The 26,603-nt window shown below is 40.7% G+C and overlaps 2 protein-coding genes across 2 annotated transcripts in view; both read left to right on the top strand.

Moving 5' to 3' along the window:
• The window catches only part of itga2b (integrin, alpha 2b), a 27,283-nt gene extending 2,897 nt beyond the window's left edge, over positions 1–24,386 (top strand). The window contains 25 exon segments of the mRNA XM_042087519.1: positions 1–23; positions 132–176; positions 341–384; positions 599–618; positions 620–653; positions 1,437–1,489; positions 1,846–2,057; positions 2,207–2,392; positions 5,303–5,348; positions 5,616–5,723; positions 6,088–6,143; positions 7,232–7,383; positions 8,496–8,606; positions 10,162–10,229; positions 10,436–10,583; positions 10,903–10,995; positions 12,396–12,475; positions 12,669–12,749; positions 13,691–13,796; positions 14,743–14,892; positions 22,185–22,310; positions 22,570–22,683; positions 23,064–23,165; positions 23,382–23,498; positions 23,714–24,386. The exon segment at positions 1–23 is cut by the window's left edge and continues 109 nt beyond it. Of these exon segments, the coding sequence (XP_041943453.1) occupies positions 1–23; positions 132–176; positions 341–384; positions 599–618; positions 620–653; positions 1,437–1,489; positions 1,846–2,057; positions 2,207–2,392; positions 5,303–5,348; positions 5,616–5,723; positions 6,088–6,143; positions 7,232–7,383; positions 8,496–8,606; positions 10,162–10,229; positions 10,436–10,583; positions 10,903–10,995; positions 12,396–12,475; positions 12,669–12,749; positions 13,691–13,796; positions 14,743–14,892; positions 22,185–22,310; positions 22,570–22,683; positions 23,064–23,165; positions 23,382–23,498; positions 23,714–23,818 (2,380 nt within the window). The 3' untranslated portion in view covers positions 23,819–24,386.
• A 974-nt stretch (positions 24,387–25,360) lies between these two features.
• Positions 25,361–26,603, top strand: part of fam171a2a (family with sequence similarity 171 member A2a) — a 52,348-nt gene continuing 51,105 nt past the window's right edge. Inside the window, exon 1 of the mRNA XM_042086643.1 lies at positions 25,361–25,613. Within this exon, the coding sequence (XP_041942577.1) occupies positions 25,448–25,613 (166 nt within the window). The 5' untranslated portion in view covers positions 25,361–25,447. The remainder of the gene's footprint in view (positions 25,614–26,603) is intronic.

The raw sequence follows: 26,603 nt of genomic DNA, 5'->3' as shown, positions 1-26,603 counted from the left end.
TCAGGATTCCGACACATACAGTGGTAAGACAGGGCTGTTATCATCCCAGCTTTTGTGTGTGTGTGTGTGTGTGGGGGGGGGGGGGGGGGGGGGTGTAATTGAAGGCGTATCCCATCTTTTGTCTTTCACAGGTTATTCTGTTACCACTGGATATCTCACAGGGGCCAGCATTCAAGGTTTAAAATCTTTTTACCAAAAATTGATGATGATGATGATGATGATAATAATGATGTCAGTAATAATTGATTGATTCAGTTATCTATTTATTTATTGCCCTTTTTGTTGTATTTGTAATACTGATGGTAGACTTGAGCAAAGTGTGTGTTTTTATTGTCTTTAGATTATTTGGTTGGTTACCCTAATGATCGTGACACATCTGGAACAGTAAGAATTCTATTTTCTATGCTAGTAATTTAACATCATAAAGCTGTTGCAGTCTGCTTCTATTACCTGGGAACACAACTTGCTGTCATGTTTTACTATATCTGTCCTAGGGGTCCTCTGGATTTAGCATATACCCTAGTTAAACATAAATATGCCCTTTGCCTGCCCTGTGATTATACATTTTTACAGAAAAATCCACAAAATGCTTCTCTAGGTCAGAATCTACAATGGAAGGCGTGAACTCAAAAAAAAAGTTCTTTGGAACTCAGGTGAGATTTTCAATTCCTTGTGAACAAATTATGTATCCCTTACGCTGGTCAAACACTGTTTTTCCCAGACATGGTACATTGGGCGTGATTGCTGTGTTCACACAGTATGTTCAACTGATAGCCAGCAAAAAAATTCAGACATGGCAGATATCCAATCAAATTGGACCAGAGCTGGAACGTTGATTGTTACATGTTCTAATTGTGCCTAGTGAGCCTACTCAAAGTACTCAACAAAACGGACATAAATTTGTCTTGGTTAAAAAGTTTGTCGGATCCGACTGATTTGCTGCCACGATCATGTTAAAATCACAGTGTCTGCTTGGCATTAAGAGCAACAAAGAGAGGGAAAATATGATTGAATTAGACTTCTCTAAAACAAATGCATTGCCTGCATTGATCCTATAATGACAGTTAAATCCTGCTGCCGTCACTTGCCATTAAGATGTTTGTCAACTCAAGTTGAAATAACATCTACCCCAAAGATCTACTACCACATATTACCCCAACATGACACGTTAGAGATGTTATGTATATTTTGATGCATGTACTAATGTCCTCCACGTCATGAGTAGCCCCTACCCTAGAGACTGGTAAACACATTAGTATTAGGCTCACACCCCCTTGCATGATAAATCTGCAATGGCATATCCCACCTCCGCACCTGTGAAGTGCATGATGCCTTGCTGCAGTAAGCTGTACTGCATGGTGGTAATCCCACTAAGTGCCTGTGCTGTCGTGTCTCCCCTGCTTTCAGCATGTCACCGTGTTGCCCTCTCTGTGCAGGTGGCAGCCTATTTCGGTCATGCTGTTGCGGTGACTGACATCAACAGCGACGGGTGGGTGCCATGCCGCACACTTGTATGGTGAATGTTAATAGCATTGCTGCTGTTGTTGGAAGTGATGCTATAGGCATTACTGATAAAGGGCCCAGTCATCACCCAGTCATTGGTATTCAAGTAGCATTGCTTGCCATTTGATGCATTAAAAGCATGGTTAGGAACAGGGAAAGGTAAAGCCTCTCCGCTTCCAACTTTTACTCAATCTATATATTAACTTATATACATTTTAATATTAAAATTGTTATATTAAAACCAATTGCCAAATTATTTAAAGAGTTTGCTTTTGAAACAATTCCACTCTTTGCTCCTTTGAGTAACACGCCTGCGTGACTTCGTCGCCCATGTGTCTGCAGGAGAGAGGACATCCTGATCGGGGCACCTCTCTACATCGAGCAGCTAGCCAATCAACAGCAGCGGGAGGTGGGCCAGGTGTATGTCTACCTGCAGCAGGTCCGCTCCAAGTTTAATGACCGCCCGGAACAGACGCTGACAGGCTCTTTGCCCTACGGACGCTTTGGAGTGTCTATTGCCCCGCTGGGAGACCTGGACAACGATGGCTACAATGGTGAGGCTTAAACGGCATATTCATTCATATTCATTTAAAATGGTCTATGGGCGCCTATCCATTTTTTGTCTATTTCTTTCCCACCCATGCTCCAAGCACACCTGACTGTTTCACATTTGTGTGTTTGTTTGTCTATAAATCTGTATTAGATGTAGCTGTGGGGGCTCCATCGTCTGATGGAAATGGCCGTGTGTTCATCTACATGGGGCAGAGTGAGGGTCTCTCCCCTCAGCCTACCCAGGTCCTGGAGAGCCCCTTCCCCTCCCCACGCACCCCCTCTTCCTTCGGCTTCACCCTCAGGGGGGACACTGATGTGGACGACAATGGATACCCAGGTATGTTCACACTGATGTTTCATTCATTCATTCATTCATTCACCCATATCAGATCAGTTCATAACCCTCACCACCATCATCCACCCATCTAACCCTTCACATAGTGCCTTCATTCATTCATTCATTCATTCATTCATTCATTCATTCATACATCTATTCATTCATACACTTGATTTTTTTATAGTACAGCTATTACAGGTTTTGCAAACCTTTTTGATTTACCAAATTTCAATTTTCTATTCTTTATTATATTCTATGACTCCAATTATTCATTTTATTACAGCTATCTAAAGAGCAAAACAGTTGATATAACAAATAGTAATCTTGTTTGTTAATGCTGACCACAGAAAGGTATGTTTTTGATGACAGGGTGCCACCAACCCTCTGTAGGATATTTGTTCTTGGAAAATAACAAGTTGCCCTCAATCACTTAACCTGTAAAAGCTTTTCCTCATCCATGTGCTTTTCTCTTCTTGTTATTGCCCCAAACCCAGCCCCAAGAGCTTTTAGAACAATTAGCACAATAAAAATGAAAATAAATAAATAAATGCTGTAAATCGCTGTAAATAAATAAATAAATAAATGAATGAATACATGAGCTGCCCACTATCTAATTTCAGCCTTCATGTTGGTCATTTAAACCCCTGGCTGGCATTTTCTTTCTTCAATGACAAAGAAGCTTTTTGAATTTCCTGAGAGGACTGGGAGGTTACATCTTTGACATCAACTTTTTTATAACCCTCTTATTCTGTGTGTTTTTGTGTATTTTGCATTTGTGAGTGTGTGTGTGTGTGTGTGTGTGTGTGTGTGTGTGTGTGTGTGTGTGGTGTGGTGTGTGTCTGTGTGTGTGTGTGTCTGTGTGTGTCTGTGTGTGTGTGTGTGTGTGTGTGTGTGTGTGTACATACATGGGGGTGGAGAGTCTGTTAATGGAAGACAGTTTCCTCAAGTCTTGGAAAGAGTGTGAGCCCTAGCTTCCCCAGAGCCCTTGGCTTCCCCCTCCCTACACAACAATGCTTTTGACACACCACACGGGTCTCAGACAGACCCAGGGCACTCTTTGTCTCCTCACCACGCCTACGACCCTGATCCCAATTGACTCATGCCTCATCAACCTCAACATGGGGTTTTAATACCGCAACCTCCCTCAGAAAATTGAGAGCCAAGTATTCCTACCTTTTATACTCTCATATCTTTCATCAAAGATGATAGATGATTTTAATGAAGGATAACGTGACCACCCTCAATGTACTTTTACTGTAACTAAGTTTTAATTAAAGATAGATAACGTGACCACCCTCAATGATAGATAACGTGACCACCCTCAATGTACTTTTACTGTAACTAAGACTAATTAATCTTCCACTAATGTTGTGTATCATATCCCTGTAAAAAACATCACACATCTGACAAAGATCACATTGGTTACCCCTATTTATACATTTGGTTCTATGTAAATGGTTGCTATGGTTGGTTTGTTTTGATTTGCTGCTACAGTAATTTCCCGTATATATTAGCCATATCCTGTATGAACCACAGGACAGTGTTTTATGCAAATAAGTTAAAAACAAAACGTTCATTGAGTGCACTTCCGTAGGCTAAAACGCAGTGCCCAATAGCCCAATAAATCAGAATCCGTTGTGATTTAATCATAAAGAGAAATTAAGAAAATAAATGCATTCTCATATATAGTCTGCGAGGTTGCAACTGAGTCTGCCCCTGTGTGTTAACCTCTTAGCTGAAGAAATTGCTAAATTATTGTATAAACTGCTGTCATTATGCAGAAAATTACGGTAATTTGTTCTCATATGTTCCAACATTATTATGACCGCTGTGGAGCGAAGCTAGTCAGAGTTTTCTCTGAATTTTCTCTGGTTTTCTTTCCGGATTTCTGTTTATTTTTTCTTCAGTCATTTTGTGTCATCGATTCCCGGGACACTAAAGGAAATTAGTGCCTAGGATGACCAATTTTTTTGTATGTTAGCAATTGAAGTGTAGGATCCATATGGCACCCTCTGAATGCATGCCAAGTTTCGTTGAATTCTGTTCATGGGGGACCATACAATAAATGAATATATGTGTACATTTAGTGACTGTACACTAGGCATGCACACACACACACACTCATGAACACACACACACACACATACACGCACACACACACCATTACCCCCACACACACACTCACAAGCGAAAACTCACACACAGAGAAGCACACATATATGAGGGGCCGTCTAGGCCTTAATTCATACTTGGTCTTACACACACTATCATAATCTTGCATATACACCACTATACTCATACACACTCACTATTATAGTCATTTTACATGTATGTATGAGAGGGTATAGTCGTGTATGTGAGAGAGTATATTAGTGTATGTGAAGGAGTATAGTAGTGAATGTGAGAGAGTATAGTAGTGTATGTGAGAGAGTTTAGTAGTACTGTATCTGAGAGACTATAGTAGTGTATGAGAGAGACTATAGTAGTGTATGTGAGAGACTATAGTAGTGTATGTGAGAGAGAGTTTAGTGTATGTGAGAGAGTTTAGTATTGTATGTGAGAGAGTATAGTAGTGTATGTGACAGAGTTTAGTAGTGTATGTATGTGAGAGAGTATAGTAGTGTATGCGAGAAAGTATAGTAGTATCATACACTACTCACATACACTACTAAACTCTTTCACATACTGTACACTATACTCTCTCACATACTAAACTCTCTCCCATACACTACTATACTCTCTCACATTCACTACTATACTCTCTCACATGCACAACTATACCCTCTCATACATCGCGGTACATCTAGTTTTAAAGTATTTTATTTTTTATTTTTACTTCATCTGTTGAAAATGTTACACCCAATGACTTAATCATAACAAATTAAAATATATACATTTCTTTTAAAACAGATCTTATAGTTGGTGCATGGGGTGTCAGTAAAATAGCGGTTTACAGGTAAGTCATGACTCATTTTGAACAATCTAAACTTAAAATACTCTAGGTGAAGCTTAACTCAACATAATCACCAAAAGACTTGATTTGAAGAAGTACTACATGGAAGCATGAGTTATTGATTTGACATTAGTGCCTCTAATGTATTAAATATGTAATTGCTACATGATTACATTAGCGCTAGTATTAGCTGTGGGATAAGGATTGGTTCCTCACATGTGCATTGTGGTAAGGACACAATATAAAATGTGGCAAACTTTTCTTTCTGAGAACTCTTGCCGTTGTGAAGGCCAAAGGCCAGCTTGCCCTCTTTCCTGACGTGCTAAACCCAGAGGAGAAGACCTGTTCACTCCCCAGCACTAAGAAGGCAGTTACCTGGTAAGGAACTTGTGTCAGGACAAACTGGACAGCCCTAAAGATCTTAGGTTAAATAATTACTGGCCGAAACAATACAGTCTTGGACCCAGTCAAATACATTTGTACATCCCACCGGAATTACAGTAATGTACCCTCCTCCAACACAGGAAAATGAAAAATGTCATAATCTGTTAGGGGCTCCATTCATAAATCTCTGTTCATAAGCACAGTCAAGGTATCTGAAGGAAGGTTTTGTCTTTCCTGCATGTGGTATCACCCACATCACAGGCATACATACACTGAGGAGGTACACTGGATTATGTAAAGGTATTGACGATCGTTAATGCTTCAGATTGTATAAGTGAACATCTGTTTTGTTTTACAGTTTCACTGTCATGATGTGTATCAGTGTCTCTGGGCATCGTATCCCCCAAACTCTGGGTAAGAAGTTAGAACTGAATCATGATTATTCCTTTTTTCCATTTGATATTAGAGGCTACAGCATTCACATAGTTTCTTTGATGTCTTTGAGGTCTCACTCACTCTTTGCATTTCTATGCAGCCTTGCAGAATATGAACATTTAATGACACAACAGACAAAGTTTCTATCATAGTGTATGATGATTCAGGCTATGTGTGGAGGAAATTTGACTAGTCCTAACCACAGTCCTTTTGCATTCCTCTCCTTTTCTCCACTTCCAGACTGACTATAATGTATTGATTACACTTGTAGATTTAGCTCACCTTTGGCCAGTAAGGCCATTTAATAAGTATGGAGGATAATGTACAGTGTATGGCAAACACAAGGGTAGTCTGAAACACACATACAATACACAATCAGTGTAATCACACACAGCAACAAGAGGATAAACACATGAGGCACAACCAAAGACTACACGCTACCAAATACACAACATGGAAAATGTAAATATAACTTCAATAATCAACAATTTAACATTATCTTACACTTTGACACTCGCACAGAATCGTGGATAGCACTCACTCAACGGTATAGTGTATACAGTACTTTCACAAGAGCCACCAACACTACATATCCAAAAAAAGATAATCTTTAAGTAATAGATGAGATGAAGTAGACTCTCACCAATATAATGTCAAGCATGGTGAAATGAAGACTGAATGTGGGTGGGTATCATATAAGGTAAAAAACAAATTAAGTATTTGGTGTTCCTAAATCAATCCAAATGCATTCTGAAGTTAAGCCTCTAAGACGAAATGGAAGTCTAGAATAAGTAAGAGCTAAAAAGAACAAAGAAAAGTGCAAGTTATGGGTTGGTGAGTGAGTAGGCAAGCCAGTAGGTGTAGCCAAATTTGATTTTTTTTTTTTTTTTTCATTTTCAGTGGGCTTCAGTCAACAACACTTTCACTGATATGTCCCCAGACCATAAACCCTCATATAGGTAGAGACATCACAAGTGACGGTACTACTCACTAGACCGTGAGACTACAGTACCTACGACATGTGACATGTGTTTCACTTCTTGCCTCCTTTCTCCTCTAACCTCTAGCATTGAGTGTGGAGCTACAGCTGGATAAGATGAAGCAGGCTCTCACCCGCAGGACTCTGCTTCTCCACAATAGCCAGCCGCAGGAGAGAGTCACGCGCACAGTCCAGACCGCACAGACCAACAACTGCTTCAATGTGACCGCCTATTTGCGGGTGGGTGAGAGTTTGTTAAAACCCAAGCGCTAACCCTTCTAAAAGCCGAAAAAAAAAATGAATGAGGGTGAATTGCAGTTATTGTCATCAGTGAAAAAAGGAGTACGCTCTGCTCCCAAATACGTTTAATAGTTTACCACCTTTGGTGTGACGTTTCAGGACCCCAAGCTCTTCCTCAGATTCTTGCTTTTTTACAGATTATCTTTCTCTGTCCTGCACCCAGAGATTCCTTGTCCTTGGGATGTGCGTGCTTGTGGTTGAATTTTACAGTTATTGTCATAAGACACTCCGATTAGTAAAGAACAGCCAAAGCTGACTTAGAGAAGAGGTGGAGTTGCTCACATCCTGGGCCCTATGCATCAGTCCTGATGCCCCCCCCCCCCCCACTTGCATATATTCCAGACTTTTCAAGGGCCCTCTCCCCCCTTGGGGCCTTGGTAATCAGTCCCACTTTTACCCCCTGTTCGACGCCCCTGCTCACATCTCCATCATCTGCCATCAGACTAAGTTCTACTGTGGCATACAGACAAAGCTGCTACTGTTTTTCTCCTAATTAAAAACCTTAATTCATCAGACTGCACAATTACTACATCAGGCTTCTTTTTATAGACATCTATTGCGCATTTTTTATTCCAGTTTGGATGAATCTTGTCTCTGTGTGGGAGGGCACTATTGTGAAGCACTTTCGTCATCTTTGAGAGAAGGCAGCCCGTAAATAGCATGACAACATTATTCCCCTGGCGCTTTTGCCCCTTAACACTTAAGGCGGACATGTAAAATTGAATTGGTGCAATGTTATATCAGAGCCAAGAGTCCAGGGGGACTCTAAAGAGCAAAGCCCTGCAGCTCCCACAATCTTGTGACCTGACGCTGCTGACACCAGTCTGGGCCTTTGGTTTTTGCGTCTTTCAAAGTCTGGGGGGCACATAACATCTTTGAGCCAAGTAGCGATTCACCTTTGGGGTTCTTGTTCTCTCTGTTTTTCTCTACTGCATCTCTGTCTATATTTGTCACACTCTTACGTAACCTTCATTCTCTCTTCCTCTCTCTTTCTCTCTCTCTCTCTCTGTTGCACTCTCTGACTCTCTGTCTTCTCTTTTCGGTCTTCACAGGCAGAGACAGAGTTTAAGGACAAGCTCAGTCCTATCTTCATTTCGGTCAGCTACACACTGATCAACACGCAGGATGCCATTCTTCAGGGCCAGACCTCCGCCATGGACCAGGTATGGTAGAATCCCACTCTGGTATGCAGTCAGAGGGCTTGAAAGAGGATAGCCTTAATGGCATTCGTATCACTCATATAAATGCTGTGTAAGAGACACTGCAACAGCTACGGATATTAATCCTTGACATTCATGCTGGATTAATGTGCAATCATGACACAATGTAATGCAGCGTAATGAGTAATTAAGGACTCTTAAGTGGCTTAATGGAGTTATAAGTCTGTGTCCTTGTTTGTTTAGCATAGCGACCAGACACCACTGGCAACAATTGTAGTGGATTACAAATAAAACTTGGGTTAGGGCACGGTATCTGTCATCCTCACACTCAAAGGCCTCATGTATAATACTCCCCTTTAGATAAAGCCACAGGAGCTGCTGAGATGTGTGGAAGGACATTTGTCTTATTGTTGATATTTTTGAAATATTGACAACTTCTGGGCATTGTTTGCTTCACCAAAATCTTAAATGCATTTTGTGGCAGCTATAAATTATCCCTATGTAATGAAGATAATACTTTGATTAACATTTTAATCATCATAACCATCCCTTACCAGCGTAACTGTGGTAAAACTTATTTTGCTTATCACCATCTCTCACTCCCTCTGTTGAGTTCTATTCCAGACACCCTGATTGTGGTAATAACTGACTGTTATTACTACAATCAAGGTGTGTCTGGAATAGAACTCAACATATTCATGATAATTAAATCAAATTGCTGATTTGCCCTTTGGGGAGAGCAGTAGGTTATAATCAAGACGTCCCCCATAGAGCAGGTCCAAGTGTCCAACTGTGATCCCCTGAAGAAAAAGAAATCTGGACTATACAAGTTATTAAGAAGATTGATCATTAAAGAATGAGTGAAAGAAAATCAGAACAAAAGTTTGAGAAAGTGAGAAAAAGTAAAGAATAGACAAGTTTAGAAACAAAATAGACACACAAGTCTGAGAGAATGACATCAAAAGTGGAGAAAAAATGAAAAAGGGAAGAAATAAAGGAGCAGCTAAAAAAGCAAAGTCAGAGCTTGACCGTAGGAATTGTAGGAGATGTTCTTTACAAAATAAGCTGAGACACACTCTCTTTGTCCTTGAGCTGGACTCTGGGACTCAATTACCTGAGTACACACGCCGGAGGAGGGTTTGATAATGGGGCCTGAATATTTAATAAGTGAGGACAGACGCAGGCAGAAGTGTTTGCTAAGCAAATCTGAACTCTAATGAGAGGAGCAGGGGTGAGCCAGGGTCCTGATGGAGAAGCATTAATCAAAGCCTCCAGACTTCACCGAACAGATGCAGCCACTGTCAGTAGTATGTGTGTGTGTGTGTGTGTGTGTGTGTGTGTGTGTGTGTGTGTGTGTGTGTGTGTGTGTGTGTGTGTGTGTGTGTGTGTGTTTTTTTGTTTGTGTGTGTGTGTGTTACTCTGTTACTCTGTGTTTTTTTTTTCTTGCAGGGCTTTCTTTGATGTTCAGAGCACTAAGCTCTTTTATGTGTTTGATACAGTGTGCATATGTGTGCATCTTTATGTGCCCTCTCCCATGTCTCCCTGTTCCTGCTTGCAGACACGCATCATCCTTGACTGTGGTCCTGACAACATCTGTATCCCAGACCTGAAGCTGACTGCTATTGCGTGAGTCTAGTAGTTCATAATCTATCAGAGGCATTTACTATGTGTGTTACAGAGAAAGAGTGATCACATGCACGCACACGCACACACACACCAAACACACACGCACACACACACACACACACACACACACACACACACACACACACACACGTACACACACACACACACCCTGCTCCACTCTGACCCCAGTGTGAACTGTCCTGCAGCGAGACGCCCCGCCTGCTGATCGGAGACGACAACCCGGCGCTGCTGGTGGTGGAGGCAGAGAACCGGGGCGAGGGGGCGTACGAGACAGAGCTGCATATCAGTCTGCCCAGCAGCACACACTTCCAGGGCCTGGCCCCAGACAGAGAGGTGAGATGGACACTTCCTAACCCCTACCCTCCCCCAAATCCCCCAACCTCTGCCCACTTCCTGTAGGCTCCCTTTGTCACATTCGTCATGACAAAGCTGCTGTCAATCTCACTCTGTGATGAATGCACAACAACTACTGTAAGTTGAAGTACTGTGAGTGAGAGATACAGTACATGTCACTCATCACACACATCACATCCTGACATCATATCAAACGACATCACGATCATATCCCTTTGGATAATGCAGCTAACTCTAGCATCAATTAAAGGATTATAATCTAAGTGACAATACAATAAGACTGTATTGTGTCTTACAGGGCTTCAGCAGACTGAACTGTGCAAATAGGAAAGACAATGGCACTGTGATAGTGGTGTGTGACCTGGGAAACCCCATGCCAGCTGGCCAGAAGGTAGACACAATCATCTTGTCTGATCTTCAGTCTGCTAAGCAAAGCTATTTTTATACCAGCCTTTTCTAATGAATACTCTGTGAAATTAGCTTATTTGCTGTCTACCCCAGTGTTCAATCAATAAACAGGATAAATATCCTTTTCTTTTCTGTACATGCAATAACCCAGTCTGGCCGAAAACCCAGTCTGTTAGCCTACCTTAGCATAATTTACTGGAAGTGGGTTAGACCAGTTAGGTCAGGGGTGGCCAAATTACGGCCCGCGGGCCAAATACGGCCCGCCACGCACTTTAATCCGGCCCACTGAGCATTAGGTTATCATATATCTGGCCTGCCACACACTTTAATCAGGCCTGCCGAGCATTTAATTACGTTATCATAGGCTGCTCACTATTTTTTCCAGCGATAGACGACGTTGTGGTTAACTTTACTGCAAACTGCTTTACACTCTTCTTAGAGAATGTTTACAATGGCAATGTCAAAACAGCTTCTTACACCGAGATACATAGCACAGATGTATCAGATCTATCTAATTACGTTATGCTACTCCATTTAATTGAGAATGCATTTGAGCATGCACGAGATGGAGAGAGTGCGGCAGGTTCCAGCTGGCTTGTCATTATTTAAATTAATTGATATCTCCTTTTTATAACAAACTTTTAAAAGGAAATCGCGATGGCAACAGTAGTTCCCATTACTGACCATTTATAAACTGTGAGAGGGCACAGCCATAGACACAGCACTATAGGCTATATTTGAGTGGAGCTGGCAAACGAGTCTTAATGCACCATTTATAAATGAAGTAAACAGCATCAAATTAACAGTATTTCTTAAGAAATAAAATGTTTGCAATTTGCAACATAATTACTTTGTCATTATTATCATATTTAAATGATAATAAATAATGTTTTAATTATTTATTAATAAATAATTAATACATAATTTAAAAAAAATGTTTGTGGCCCACCGGACAATTTTCAAGACCCAATGTGGCCCTTGCGTCAAAAAGTTTGGCCACCCCTGTGTTACCCTTTAGCTCTCTTTAAGCTAGCTATATAGGCTAACCCATTCTATTGCACAGAGAAGATAAAGGTGTTTATCTTCTTACCTAACTATGGGGTACTGTAGACGGCAAATAAACTTATTTCCCAAAAGGTTGATGTGTTCCTTTAAAGGAGAAATCCGGCAAGTTTTCACATAGATTTTAGCACATAGATCTCAGCTGCTGTCTGTAGCAACTAGAGCTAGGTAAAACCGATTGTTTTTGTTTTTTCTTTGTACCAACAATACTCGGTGTGAAAACAATGAAACTGTGAAATCTACAGTATGTGAAAACTCGCCGGATTTCTCCTTTAAGGTATAGCCATGTACTAGATGTACTAACCCTTATGCTGTCTTTAGCTGAAGGCAGGACTGCTCTTCAGTGTAGGAAACCTGAAGGAGGTGGAGAGAGATGTCACCTTCCACATGCAGATCAGAAGGCAAGGCTGCCCCCATCTCTTGTCTTTACTGCAGTGTTAAATGATGTTGTTATGAAGGCTGAGGGGATGAGAGCGAAATACATTTTCATCACAACTGTATATCAGAGATATAATTGTGCGTGTGTGTGTGTGTGTGTGTGTGTGTGTGTGTGCGTGTGTGTATGTGTGTGTGCGTGTGTCTGTGTGTTTTCAGTAAGAACAGTCATAACCCGGATAGTGACCCTGTCTTTCTAAAGATCAATGTGATGGCCTCAGCAACACTAGAGATGCAAGGGTACAGTATGACAACTCTCTTCCCTCCTCGCAGCATCCTCATCCTACTTTTCCTTTCCTTTTATTTATTCTCTTTTTCATTGCTCATTGTTCTTCCTTTTATCAATATCTTCTACTTTTTTTCTTTTTCTTAAAACTTTCAAGGGTACAGCCTTTGAGGACATTTAGACAGGATTAGTTGGTTCAGTTCATTATGTTCTGTCTTCTCTTATATATCATCACCATCAGCATCATGATAATAATCATCATCTCATATTATTGTTTTTATTATTCGCTTTTACTTAATAATCAAGTCTGGGCATCATCTTCAATCTCCATCAGTAGATATAGCTTCAGGCACACATCAAACCATCCTGCCCACGTATAGTGAGTTCAATCCAGACAGCTCGATTAAGCCTGAGGTCAGTCTAAAGCATCGAGCCTTTAAAAGGTCCCAACAGTGAGCTGGGCGGTAAATGGACGCCCTTGGCACTTCATTAGGATCTCTTTCCAAATCTGTCACTCTTGCCCTGCCTTCAGAGAAATAGAGGCTCCAGACAAGGCGCTGGATAGCTAACTACTCGCGAAGTTGAAAAGGAATGGGTGGCGGCTGTCTCGTTTGAAGGAAAGGAATGTGTGGCTGTGTCAGCACATGCAGCAAAGCTAATGATTTATCTTACTTACTGTAGCTGCTAGAAATGTCTTTTCATGTGAACTTGTCATGTGCCTTCTACTGTGCCTTTGTACCCAACTATGTGCTATACCATAACTATAGATAATCTTGAGCTATGTCTGTGATGGTTCTTTATCAAAGTAGTGGGTGATGGCTGAATACAGCAGTCATCTTGTATTGCTTTATGTCATCCTAGTGTATGGTGGGAGTATATGATAGAGGGTTATGATTCACCTGTCATGAGACTGGATGGGAAGTGGATGGTTGTGACTTTGCTGGTGTCTTTGCAGAGCCTCCTCACCCTTGGAGGTTGTCCTGCCCATCGCTAAGTGGGAGCCAGTGAAGCAGCCAGCCTCTTTGGAGCAAGTGGGGCCGTACGTGGAGCATGTCTACATGGTAAGCAAAAACCATGTTGTTTGGCCAATAGAAGTTAGCCTGGTCGCAATTTCACTTTGTGAAATGGGACTGGCCTCGCTCCATTAGAGAATGTTTCTAGTCATTTTATCCTGATGGGCATAGACATCGGGTTAATTTGTAAACCATTTGACCAGAATTGAACCTTTTTTTTCTACTGATATTGACCACCATGAGATTGCTAATCCTACTTAATGATGCAATCCAAAAATGTGTTTTTGGTCTCAGTGAATACTCAGTGAATAGGGTATGATGGAGCAGCAGCAGCAGCAGCCCTCGTATGATTCCTGAACCTGGTGTTGTGATTCTGTGTCACTTTGGGAAAAAAAAAACATTTGCTAATTACCAATCAACTTGAACTTTTAAATAACTTTCACTTATTAGTTTGTTCTTGCTCCAGCTCCAATTCTCCTACATTGGCTAGCGTTATTAATACTGTCTGCTTGCTTTGCCTCGAGCACTACCGCCAAAGTAACAACATTTGAAACAAATGCTTAATTTCAGCGTCAATGTGCTTAATCCCCCCCCTGTTCTCTGATTGGAGGGTCCCTCAGAACTGCAAGCATCAGTTCCAGACAGTAATCAGAGAGGAAACTGAGCAGAGTGAGAGTAAGAGGTGGATGGAGCCAGGCTAAATAGAGGTGCCTAATTGGCACAGTAATGAGTCTGCTAATATCAAGTTCAGCTCCAAGGGCACAAAGAGTTATTATTCAAATGAGCTATCACAAAAAATGTCAATGGATTATGTCCCAAAAGGAGAAATCAGAGATCATTTATATACAGCCAAATCATTCAACATTGCTCGTGGTCCAATCCTGTTTTATATTTAGTGATCATTCAAAACAAGAGGTGTAATTAAAGTCACTCAATGTAACGCCATATTCAGATTAAACCGTCATGTGATCTGTTCTTCATATATCCCCCTCAGCTCCGGAACCTAGGTCCCAGTGCAGTGAACGTGAGGGCAGTGATGGAGTTCCCCACACATCGTCAGGGTGCTACCTTGCTCTACGCCTTTGCCACCGACTCTGAAAACTTTTTGTCCTGTTCTACCAACGCCAGTGTGGACCCCGACAGGGTGAGAGTGACACCTACTGTCAAAGCAGTGAAGCTGCAGCCATTAAGAAATATCCCATTTTATGGTTCATTAGAATTCAACACGGAATTGGTTTTCAGTAGTTTTGTATGTTTAAATGTCACTTATTTAAAGTGTATGAGTGAACTGAAACACATCTACAAATGAAACAAATATCTAGGCCTATCTAAAATGTTAGATTCATGAACATCCTGTTGGGCTGAACAATAAAGGATGCTAATAGTCAAACACAATCTATACAAATAATATGCTTAAACATACATTTTATGTAAATAGCTCATATCTCAGTAGATAAGATGATGGAGTTTCAGGCATGATTCAATTCAATCACAATAGGACATCCGTTTTTTCTTGTATATTATGTAGTATTCAAAACATTATGGTGGCAGTTTTAATACATTAAGGCACAGATCTCAGAGTTTGTTGGTGTCCCTCTGAAGCTGTATTCTTAGGTATACCTTTCCTGCTCCCTTGTGTCTGCGCCCTCGTGACAGAGATGTTAGCATTAACTCCAGCACTGATTAGGCATAGGTGAGCACACCTATTTGGATATTTTGGAGTCTTTGGACCTTTGCCTGCTGTTCCAATTTATTGATCTGCTTCTCATTTTTTATTCACCATCAGCTGAGGATGGACCATTACGAAGTATGTGTGTTTGTATAGCTCTCCTAAATATGAAAGTGATGATCCACACAACTGGGAAGTTTCACTGAAACTCAGCAACCCAGAAGCTTCACTGATTCATGACCATAAACCAGATACTCACAAAATGTGTACCAGTAGCAAAGGGCCTGTTTACAGTCATTTTTAGAATGTGTTTTGGGTGATCTGATTACAAGAGACACATTGTCGTATACAGGTGCAACTCAAAAAATTAGAATATCATGGAAAAGTTCATTTTCAAAAAGTTTCAAAAATGTATTTCAAAAAGTTTTATTTTTATAGATTTTATAGATGGTTTTATAGATTTATTACACATAAAGTAATATATTTCTAACTTTGTTGTTGTTTTAATCTTGATTATTCTAATCTTAAATGATTACAGTTTTACAGCTCATGGAAATCAAAAATTCAGTATCTCAAAATATTACAATAAAGAATTTATAATATTCAGAAATATCGACCTGAGATCAGCTAAGTAAAAAATACTGGCAATGGTATAGCAATGGCTTTAATCTCTCAGTCTGGGCAGGGCAATGGACTTTCCCACTATATTCAACGTTTTTAAGATGCACATGTATCTAAGGTGTACAGCCAGAGACGTTGCTGATCACTTGTCTGGGGCTCATCAGAACACATTAGTGTGTACATTATGTGTGGTCATCAGAGGCGGACAGAGTACACAGCTTCATTACTTGAGTAAAAGTACAGATACCCTTTGCTAAATTTTATTCAAGTACAAGTAAAAGTACAACAGTCAAATGTTTACTTAAGTAAAAGTACTGAAGTACTTGTTTTTAAAAGTACTTGAGTATCAAGAGTACAAGAGTAGCCTACATTTTCTAAATATTGCATTACTACTGCCACAGTGCTCACATTTATGTACAGAAACGTCCGACATGGAGTTATGAAAAATGTTAATGTTAATACCTTGGAGAATGTAAAAGGAATTGAATCAAGTCATTTTCATCTTTTCACCATGTTGCCAGGGATGGGCAGTATTTCTAATACATGCATTTAAAATACAAATTTCAGATACAAAATACTATTTTGTAATTGAAACACTTGAAGTGAAAACTATCATTAACTTGTTCAGAAAATTGAAATAGTCTGGCGAGGTGGGGCCTCAGGTTCCTGGGATGGACCTGCTGCATCTTCATCCATTGTTTCGTCTATGGCTTCGTCTCTTATCTAAATCTGACCATGGAGTTGACTTTGGCGGAAAGCTGAAGGTGGTTGCTGATAGGCTGTCTCAATCAGTGGCGCCTGCACAATCCAATCACTATTGAGAGGGAAACAACAAATTGAAGGTTTCTGAGATTTTTTTAAGTAATGGGTACTCACGGTTATGGATAGAAATGTAGTGGAGTAAAGAGTACAATATTTGCCTCTCAAATGTACTTGAGTAAAGCCATGAGTACTCCCCAAAAATGATACTCAAGTAAAGTACAGATCCCTCAAAATTGTACTCAAGTATTGTATTCAAGTAAATGTACTCCGTTACTGTCCGGCTCTGGTGGTCATATATGTTTCATGGCAAGTGGTTTGAGCAATTGGACCACAATGCCTCATGGTGGTTCTTTCCACTTGTATTTAGAACTCACCACTTGTGATCTAATCATCGGAGAATCAAGGGGACTTCACATTACACGCAGCAAGCGCAAAATACCTATGATTTACAGCCCGCCGCGGTCAAAGTTCAACATGGTTGGCAAACGCAAGAGCACCAATGCGGCAAAATGCTGCTTGCGCTGTACTTTGCTCGGCCTAGTGCCATACCAGTTCTTAAACATGCAAGCCATTGAAAACTAGATGTACCACATAGCGGTACAAAATATGACCGCCGCTCAGTCCTGTACATCCGTTCCACGAAAATAAATCACACTAATCAATTTGTCTCCATCTTTTACTCCATCCCCCACTCTTGAAACTTTTGTGTAGATTGTAGAATAGCCAAAAAAGTTGTAGCATTTTTATAAAACCTTTAAAATCTCTAAACAATCACAAGTAGGGCAGTTCATCACAGTTCATCCATTGCAACTGGATTGATGAAAGGTCACTTATACCTGTAGGCTACATTGTATTTGGGAAAAGCAGAAGGTATCAGCTAATGATATATTTTTATTTATGTATTTATTAATAAACAAAAACATCTCTGTCAGTTCCATGCAGTTGTGAATGTTTCTTCTTCTACATAAGATTTTAGTCATCTTTAGCTCATGTGATACTTTATTGTCAATGCACAAATTAAGTACCAGTAGTCTGAAACGAAATGCAGTTTTACATCTAACCAGGGCCCAGTTTCCCGATAACGACGGAGACACGCTCTTAATAGGGTTTTCTACGATTCATCTTACAATCGTTCGTTTGGTTTTTCCGACTGTTTCCCGAACATGCTCGTAGCGTGAACGCGCGTGCACTGCTCTTAAGATGCTCTTAAGGGGAGCTGTCCATGTTAATAGTTCTGAAATATCCTCTGATTTGACGGTGATGTCAGGTGACTGCACGTCACAGCTATAGGCCTACCGTTTAAACTTCGGATCTACACATTAATTCACATCAATACGAAAATAGAAACACTTTGACATCTGCATGTAGGCCTAAGCATCCCAAGTAGGTTATATACCATACACAGACATAAATAATTGTAATTATTTAAGATTAGATTGTTGCAGCATGCAATAATTTTTCGCTGTGTCACTTAAGAACATGTTTGAAGATAAGAAAAAATCGAGTAAGAAAGTGAGGAAATGTGTAGGCTTAGATTTTGATGCAGTACTAGGCCTACAGACTAAACCACATGTTCCTTTTTTCTGCTTTTACCTCATAGGCCTAATAAAATATATCCCTCACTTAGCAAAGATAATGGCAAACTATTCTGGCAACGTCTCGTTTCATAACTGGATTGCATTTTTGTCCGCTTTTCATCACATTATTATGACCATTTAATGTAGGCTATACTATTTTGCACGCTAAAATCTGATTCATCAGGTAAACACAATAAAGAATGGGAACATAAATTGGATTATGTATTCTAACTTGTAATTCCTCTGTATGTCCTGTTGGTGACCTCAGTGAGAAGTAGGCTACTGTTAAGACGCTCTTAGCCGGTAACGAGAACTCTGGAGCACTCGTAGATCTACGAGTGTTTTCACGACGTTCTTAAGCTACGATGGTTTCGGGAAACAGTCGGCAAATCTTAAGACGTTCGTAAGAGGGACTTTACGACGCTCTTAGGCTTAAGATGCTTTCGGGAAACTGGGCCCAGTGGTGCAAATAACTGACATGTCCAAATGGGCCTTCATGAAATGCGACGCAAGACTGTTCATACACATTTTAACGGGCCAAGTTGAAGAGCTGTTGTCCGTTATTGTTCGTGCAAATATGGGCTGATTCATGTTCCCTTGCATTGTGTAACTGAGGTCCATGGCTAGTCTGGCTTTCACCAGACCAAGCTCAATCTTTTAAGAAATTAAAAAATAAATCGCCGGCAGATCAGGGCCCACTTCCCCGAAAGCATCTTAAGCCTAAGAGCGTCGTAAAGTCCCTCTTACGAACGTCTTAAGATTTGCCGACTGTTTCCCGAAACCATCGTAGCTTAAGAGCATCGTGAAAACACTCGTAGATCTACGAGTGCTCCAGAGTACTCGTTACCGGCTAAGAGCGTCTTAACAGTACTTCTCACTGAGGTCACCAACAGGACATACAGAGGAATTACAACTTAGAATACATAATCCAATTTACGTTCCCATTCTTTATTGTGTTTACCTGTGATGAATCAGATTTTAGCGTGCAAAATAGCCTACATTTAATGGTCATAATAATGTGATGAAAAGCGGACAAAAATGCAATCAAGTTATGAAACGAGACGTTGCCAGAATAGTTTGACATTATCTTTGCTAAGTGAATATTTTATTAGGCCTATGAGGTAAAAAGCAGAGAAAGCAACATGTGGTTTAGTCTGTAGCCTACTGCATCAAAATCTAAGCCTACACATTTCCTCTCTTTCTTACTCGACTTCTTTCTTATCTTCAAACGTGTTCTTAAGTGGCACCGCGAAAAATTATTGCATGGTGCAACAATCTAATCTTAAAATAATTACAATTATTTATGTCTCTGTGTGGTATATAACCTACTTGGGATGCTTACATGCAGATGTCAAAGTGTTTCTATTTTCGTATTGATGTGAATTAATGTGTAGATCCGAAGTTTAAATGGTAGGCCTATAGCTGTGACGTGCAGTCACCTGACATCACCGTCAAATCAGAGGATATTTCAGAACTATTAACGTGGACAGCTCCCCTTAAGAGCATCTTAAGAGCAGTGCATGCGCGTTCACGTTACGAGCATGTTCGGGAAACAGTCGGAAAAACCAAACGAACGATCGTAAGATGAATCGTAGAAAAACCCTCTTAAGAGCGTGTATCCGTCGTTATCGGGGAAGTGGGCCCAGGCCTAGTCCATGGTAGGCGCCCGATATTGTTTAATTTTCCGATTGAGATATCCACGCTCTGGCTATTCTAAATGCAAAAATGCATCAGGGAGTTATGACAAAACCGTGACTGAACTAGATCCTAATAGAAAGCTGTTAGCTTCCCTAAGCTACAGGTATAAGGTAGGCCTATTTACAACATAAATTGTCAATATACAGTAGGCTATGCTGGCGACACAAATAAAATCTCCTTTGGAAACCAATGGCTTACGCCTTACAGTATCAAGCGGACTTAAACTGCCATGTAGTGGCGAAAAGTTGTAATAAAATTCACGCAGCTCCATGAGTCAAGGAAAGCGCGAATGAAGTAGCCACTTCTAAATGGGACCCACTGCACAGTAGCTTTTGGTCTGTTGCTAAAGCAGCCATAATGAAAGCCATAATGAAGGTGTCATTGTTTGGATACTTCACACAGACTACAACTACCAAACTGGAATCAAAGCACATCGATTCCTCTCTCACACCCTGCACACACAAACAAATAAACAAATTAAAACAAATAAACAGGCGTCTCAGTCTCACACATGTATAGCCATAGGCAAAACTGTATCGGACCGGTGTAACGTTGGTAAATCATCCATTGCACAGAATTATTTTTTGAAGCACGTGCAACAAATAATATTACGATTATGTGTACAGCCCTGCCTTGGATACATCTCTCAAAGTGCGCTCTAAAATATTTTTTTTTTTTTTTTTTTGATGTAGATCATCACGGGTGCGTTAATTTTGAAAATAGAGTATTGAAGTAGCCTAGTGGATGTTTGGGAATAAACGTTAGCTCAGATGCTTTTTGAGACTTTTTGTGGTCTTAATGCAACACTTTACAAAGCACTGACAGGGCCACCAAGGACTGTGACCAAATGATCAGCAAAAAAAAACCTATTTAGCAAGCAGAAATGTCCCAGCCCAGTGTTTGCATCATAGACAGGTTATCTTTCAGGTATATTTTCCATTAGAAAACCATCACGTTAGGGAACGTTGTGGCTAACTTACTTAGCTTGTTAGTAGGCCAGAATGAGATGACAGTCGAAAGATACAATTACAGTGCTATCAATTTGCTTGGTATAACCGCATTTATAGTTTTCTACAAATGCAATCAAATTGGCCTCCATCACTCAACCAATGCTAACGGTAACATTATTGTACCTAGGTCCTATAGCTATTGATATTATAAGATTAATGTACCTGCAGTAAAAACCAAGCATGTCCGATAAACATTATCAGATTTATTTCGGCTTCAAGAAGAAATAGGAATTACATTTCATGTGAAAATCGTCCTATCCTTATTAGACGTTCTCTGCGGTAAACTACAGTCCTTGTAGGAAGCGTCCATTGTTTTTCTAAGATTAACTTCCAACAAAATTACGTCTCACTGCAACGATGCGCCATCTAGTGGACAAACGACTACTTATCGCCAATACTTGAAATGCAGCCATGATGATGATGATGAATATTTGGTTTTCCTTTAATCCTACTGATAGTGATGGGCAAATGAAGCTTTGGTGAACCACTGAACCACAGCAGTGTGAACCTAGCGACAATAGATGAAAAGCAAAAAGATGGCCGCCACAGTCATTTTTCAACATAAAAGTCCTTAGCAAACCCAATATTTTTGGTTACATATACTGGTTTGGGTAAGGACTTTTATGTTGAAAAATCTACATGGGGCAGCCATATTGGATTTTTTTCATTAGTGTCACTAGCTTCACACTGCTGTGGTTTAGTGGTTCACCAAAGCTTCATTTGCCCATCACTACCTATTGAATTTGTAATTATGTATCGGCCGTTCATAAAATTTGGTGCAGTTCTGAACATCTTAACTGAAGATAGGGGCGATTAAAGCAGAATGATATTGCATTTTCATTTTTTACCGGGGGGGTGCAAATCACAAATGAGTGATTATGGGCCAGGTTGATGTGGGCCCATATCAGATTCTTCATCCTCAGTGCCACGGTTCAGGTAGTTATTTAGGAAAAACTGCATTTTTTGGGTTTTTTGGGTAAAATGGTAAAAGTATGTGACAAAAGCCTGATCTGCTGAAAGCACTCTGCCCACGTGAACGCTATGTAGAAGAGGAAGCCATCCATATTTAAACACACATCCCTCTGTCATAACCCCACAGCTGGTGAGAACGGAGTCCACAGTGAACAGAACCAGTCAGGAGGGCCACCACATCAATAAAAGGGAAGCCCTGACAAACATTCCCCAAAACCCTCAAGCACAGAAGCCCAGAGAAACCATCCATGTGGTAAGAGAGACATAGTACATGTTTGCATTTATATGGTTGGACAGACTATCTCTGCCTCTGCACACTACCACACATGTCCACCTCAATGCTGGGCTGGTATAGCATCACCTGTCATGTTTAAAAATGACCAGGAGGAGGCAGTAAAACTTGCATAGTTGATTATGTACTAGTACTGTAATCCTGACAGGTCTATGAGTAAATAATAAATAGTGTTAGTAAAAATTGTGTGTGTGTGTGTGTGTGTGTGTGTGTGTGTCAGAACTGCTCCTCTGGGGATCCATGTGTGAGGGTGGAGTGTGAGGTGAGGGGGTTGAGGAGGCAGGGCATCGCCGTGGTGAAGGTCATGGCCCGTCTCTGGGTCAACACGTTTGAGGTGAGCACAAAATTATTTTATTCGCTTTTCTGTTTGTTTACTTTTCGTCTTCTTTTATGTCCTTATATTAAGTTTTACCAGTAAAGGGTGAGATCCATATTTTGATGATATTTATCCGCTATCTGTTCACCTGCTTTGATATCATCCATATGTTCACCTGCACCCTTTTCGTTTATTCATTCATTCATTCATTCATTCATTCATTCATTCATTCATTCATTCGTTCGTTCGTTCGTTCATTTTATTCATCCGTTAATTCATTCATTCATTCATTCGTTAATTCATTCATCTCTGTATCTCCCCATCCATCTATCTATTCATCTATCTATCTATCAGGCTGACAGTAACACATGTGTACTTTTCTCACCTCCTGTCCATAGAGGCCGAATGAAAACTACATCCTGCAGTCCAGTGCCTTCTACCATGTGGTGGGGATGCCCTCTAAGATCCAGCCCCAGGAGCTCCCCAGCGGCCAGGCAGAGGTGCGGCCCTCACTGGCCTGTGCTCACCTGTTACCTGTCAGGATCAACTTCCTATGAGCAGGGAGAACTGGCAGCTGACTGAAAAATGTGATAGATAGACAAGGATAATGAGTGGAGTGAAATGTGTGAATTTATGCTCACTAGATGGCTGTTAGTAGTCTCTCAGTGATCTGCTTTGGTGTTAGCCGTGGCTGTAATTGTTCGTGTTTGGCACAGACTCACACCAGTGTTGTTTGGAGAGAAGAGATGAGGGAGATGCCGGTGTGGTGGATCGTCGTGGCCATTGCTGCTGGACTCCTGCTACTGGCTCTGCTCAGCTACATATTCTGGAAGGTGATGAGTTTCTGTGGTTTGTCCACTAGATGGCGCTAATTTTATGTCTAATTATATACCCTCTTTGTAATGAGGAGTTTATAAACATAATTATATTTCAAACTTTGCAAAACATTTATTTACTTGTAGTTTTATTTGTTGCTATAATTTATTTTCTTATACCAAAGAATGCACCAAGTGTTATTGTTCTCCTAACACGATTAATGTATTTGCAGGTGGGCTTCTTTAAGCGCAACCGGCCTCCATGTGAGGATGAGGATGATGACACACAAAATCTCAGTGCTGAGCAGACAGAGTATGCTAATGTGAAGTCATCCTAGGAGACCTGCACATAAACACAGGCTGAAGACACCGTCAACATGGGCTTACCTTCTTATCATCTGTAAAAGCTTTAAAAGTTGTTTTCTTTTATCATATATAAATTTAAATGATATTGTTTTAGGGGCTTCATAATGAAAATATTTCCTATTTTCATAATCATCTCATTCACATTTTCATATCTAGACTATCATCACTTCATGTTTTATGTTCAAAAGTCCTATGAACTTATCACACATCTTACACTTGTTACATGGTAGAGAAATGTTACCTGAAAGAAACAAATTTCTGGTCATTCTATATACTCATTGCCATTTACAGCTCCATAGCAAGCAGGGAGAGGCCTGAGTGTGTATGTTACTTGCCAAAGACTAGTTGTGAAAACCTCTCAGCTACATGTTCCAGTGTTGAGCTACAAATTGTTGCAGAGAGAGAGAGAGAGGGAGAGAGAGAGAGAGAGAGAGAGAGAGAGAGAGAATGTTCCAGAAACAGGCTCTTAACCATGGTTGTACCATGGGAAAATGTTTATCTCATCTGTGGATTAAAAATAAATTTCATCTGTGGGTTGTATGTGCTTTACTTCCTTCCCTCACTGATCATCATGACGTGTCATTAGGACCAGATCTGTGACTCACATGGCCACTGTCACAGACTTAAGAGCATCATCAAACCTAACAGACTTGTGAAACTGCTGTCCACATAAAAAGAGACTCTGAGCTGGTGAAAAGTTAGCTTGAGGTCAAAGTCGCTACAATTGCAGGACACTTCACCCATAATGACTCATTTGTGTTTCTTTAAAACTTGCAGACGGATTTGAATAACAGGCTGCTGCTAATACAGCTGTAAAACAAATTGTGTTGTCCTCATATTAATTAAGGCACTTAGTGAAGATTCTCTGCCTAACACATTATTTTTAACACAAGAAGAGAAGAAGGGCCAGTGAGGTGTTATCGTGTTGAAGTCGGTACAATGGCAGGAAGCTGACTTGGGTGCTAAGAGGGTCACACTGGCTTTTCCAGCTGAAGCTGCCAAGACCCGAGGTTTTAATGCCATCCCTCTAACAGGGATATCCTGCCATGCATTCATACAGGAAGAAACAACTTGTCTGCTTCAAAGAAATGCAGCCTGCTGCTATATGGAATATCAGAAACCTTAGAAACCCTAGAAACCTCTGTGTCACAAGCATGTCGTTGTGTCACTCTGTCACAAGCATGTCGTTGCATTTATCAGGCCCAGATAAATATTGCATGTGCACAGTATAAGGGGTTTATTATTATCTGTGCCATCTAATCTAACCCTATCAAGAACATTACTGAAGGCAAAATGCAGAGTGCACGACTTAACGTTACCAACAGACAGCGATTCAAATATTTAACAATTACTTTTATTATGTAACAATGTTCTCATGAATATGATATGGCGATGTACAGTATACCGTAGGCTGGAAATGCTTCTCTTCTATATGTTCACTGGAAACTGAGAGGATGCATGATAGTAACTTAACCAGCAGGTGGCAGAAGTAAGCCCTCGCATTGGGAGCGCCCCCTCCCACATCGGACAATGGAACTCTGAGCAGGGAAGACCGCGGGTTAGGGAGTGGGCATCTCGGCAGCAACACTTGAGATCGGTCAATGCCATCCGCAAAAGAAACATGGATGAATGACCAGCTACGGGGAACTAGTGATGTTGCTGTAAGAATGCCACCCCAGTACACTTCTCGCTTCTTCTCACTTTTTCTGGTCTTCTGCAACGTTTTGGGGACACTAGCGAAATCCCTACCGGACCAGACAGCAGTTGGTGAGTTGTTCAGCTTTGAGATTTGACTCCGCTTCGTTTTAAGGTTGCAGCATTAGTCTGGAATGTGATATAATCTCCTGCGGGGCGACGACTTTATTTTCTTCTCATATGCAGGCTCGGACAGAAGCGGATGGGTTGCGGGAGATAATTATGTAACCGTTGCATTTATGCTGCCTATAATTTAATACGCACGAATGAACTGAGGCTGTCTTGTGGCTTACTACAATTCTCTGCATATCTGAAGAAGAGTTTGAAAACAAAGGGATCCTATTCGGACTTACCTCCGAGTTGACCACACTAGTAAGTCTTAGGCTATGGTATTGGTTCAACATTAAGTAGCACACTGAATGCGAAGTAGAGCATTCTGGAGTTTTATAGTTTGTAGCTTTTGTTGAGCGCTGGATCGCCCATATCACTAGTTGGGTTAAACTTCAAATCCAGTCATGGGAGCGGAAGCCTATCATTAGGCTTCAACATTAGCCTACTTAGTTCGCCAGCGTTGCTTATTATATTAGGCCTGAAGCTGTCATACCTCACAAAGACATTATAAATATGTTGCATGCATGTCAATAAATGTAACACGTATTAGATCTATGTTTCTTTATTTACAGTTGCACTGACTGGTAGCCTTCCTCATCATGGACCACTACTTGTGACAGTTGCTTGGCTCTGGACCTAGCTTAATTAATTCATGAGGAACAAACAGCAACATTTATGTCAGAACGTAAACAATGCACATGGTGCATGGCTCACACCCACGCAGAAATACTGACTGACTGTTTTGCAATTCAACCCAGTGTTATATTCTTGCCTTCGTTTCTGTAGATTTTATTCAAACTGACACCACAATCCTGATGGGCCATAATAGCAAGACATGAGTTTGGAGAGGTTTCAGCAGACTTATGCCAGAATTGTAGGGAGACCACCTGCCATTGTCATTTTTGTTATCTGATGTGTGGTGCCCTATAGGCCTATAGTAACTGTATATCA

Source organism: Alosa sapidissima, chromosome 3 (assembly GCF_018492685.1).
Source record: "Alosa sapidissima isolate fAloSap1 chromosome 3, fAloSap1.pri, whole genome shotgun sequence".
NCBI lineage: Eukaryota > Metazoa > Chordata > Actinopteri > Clupeiformes > Clupeidae > Alosa > Alosa sapidissima.
This window is presented reverse-complemented; position numbering and strand designations above follow the sequence as displayed.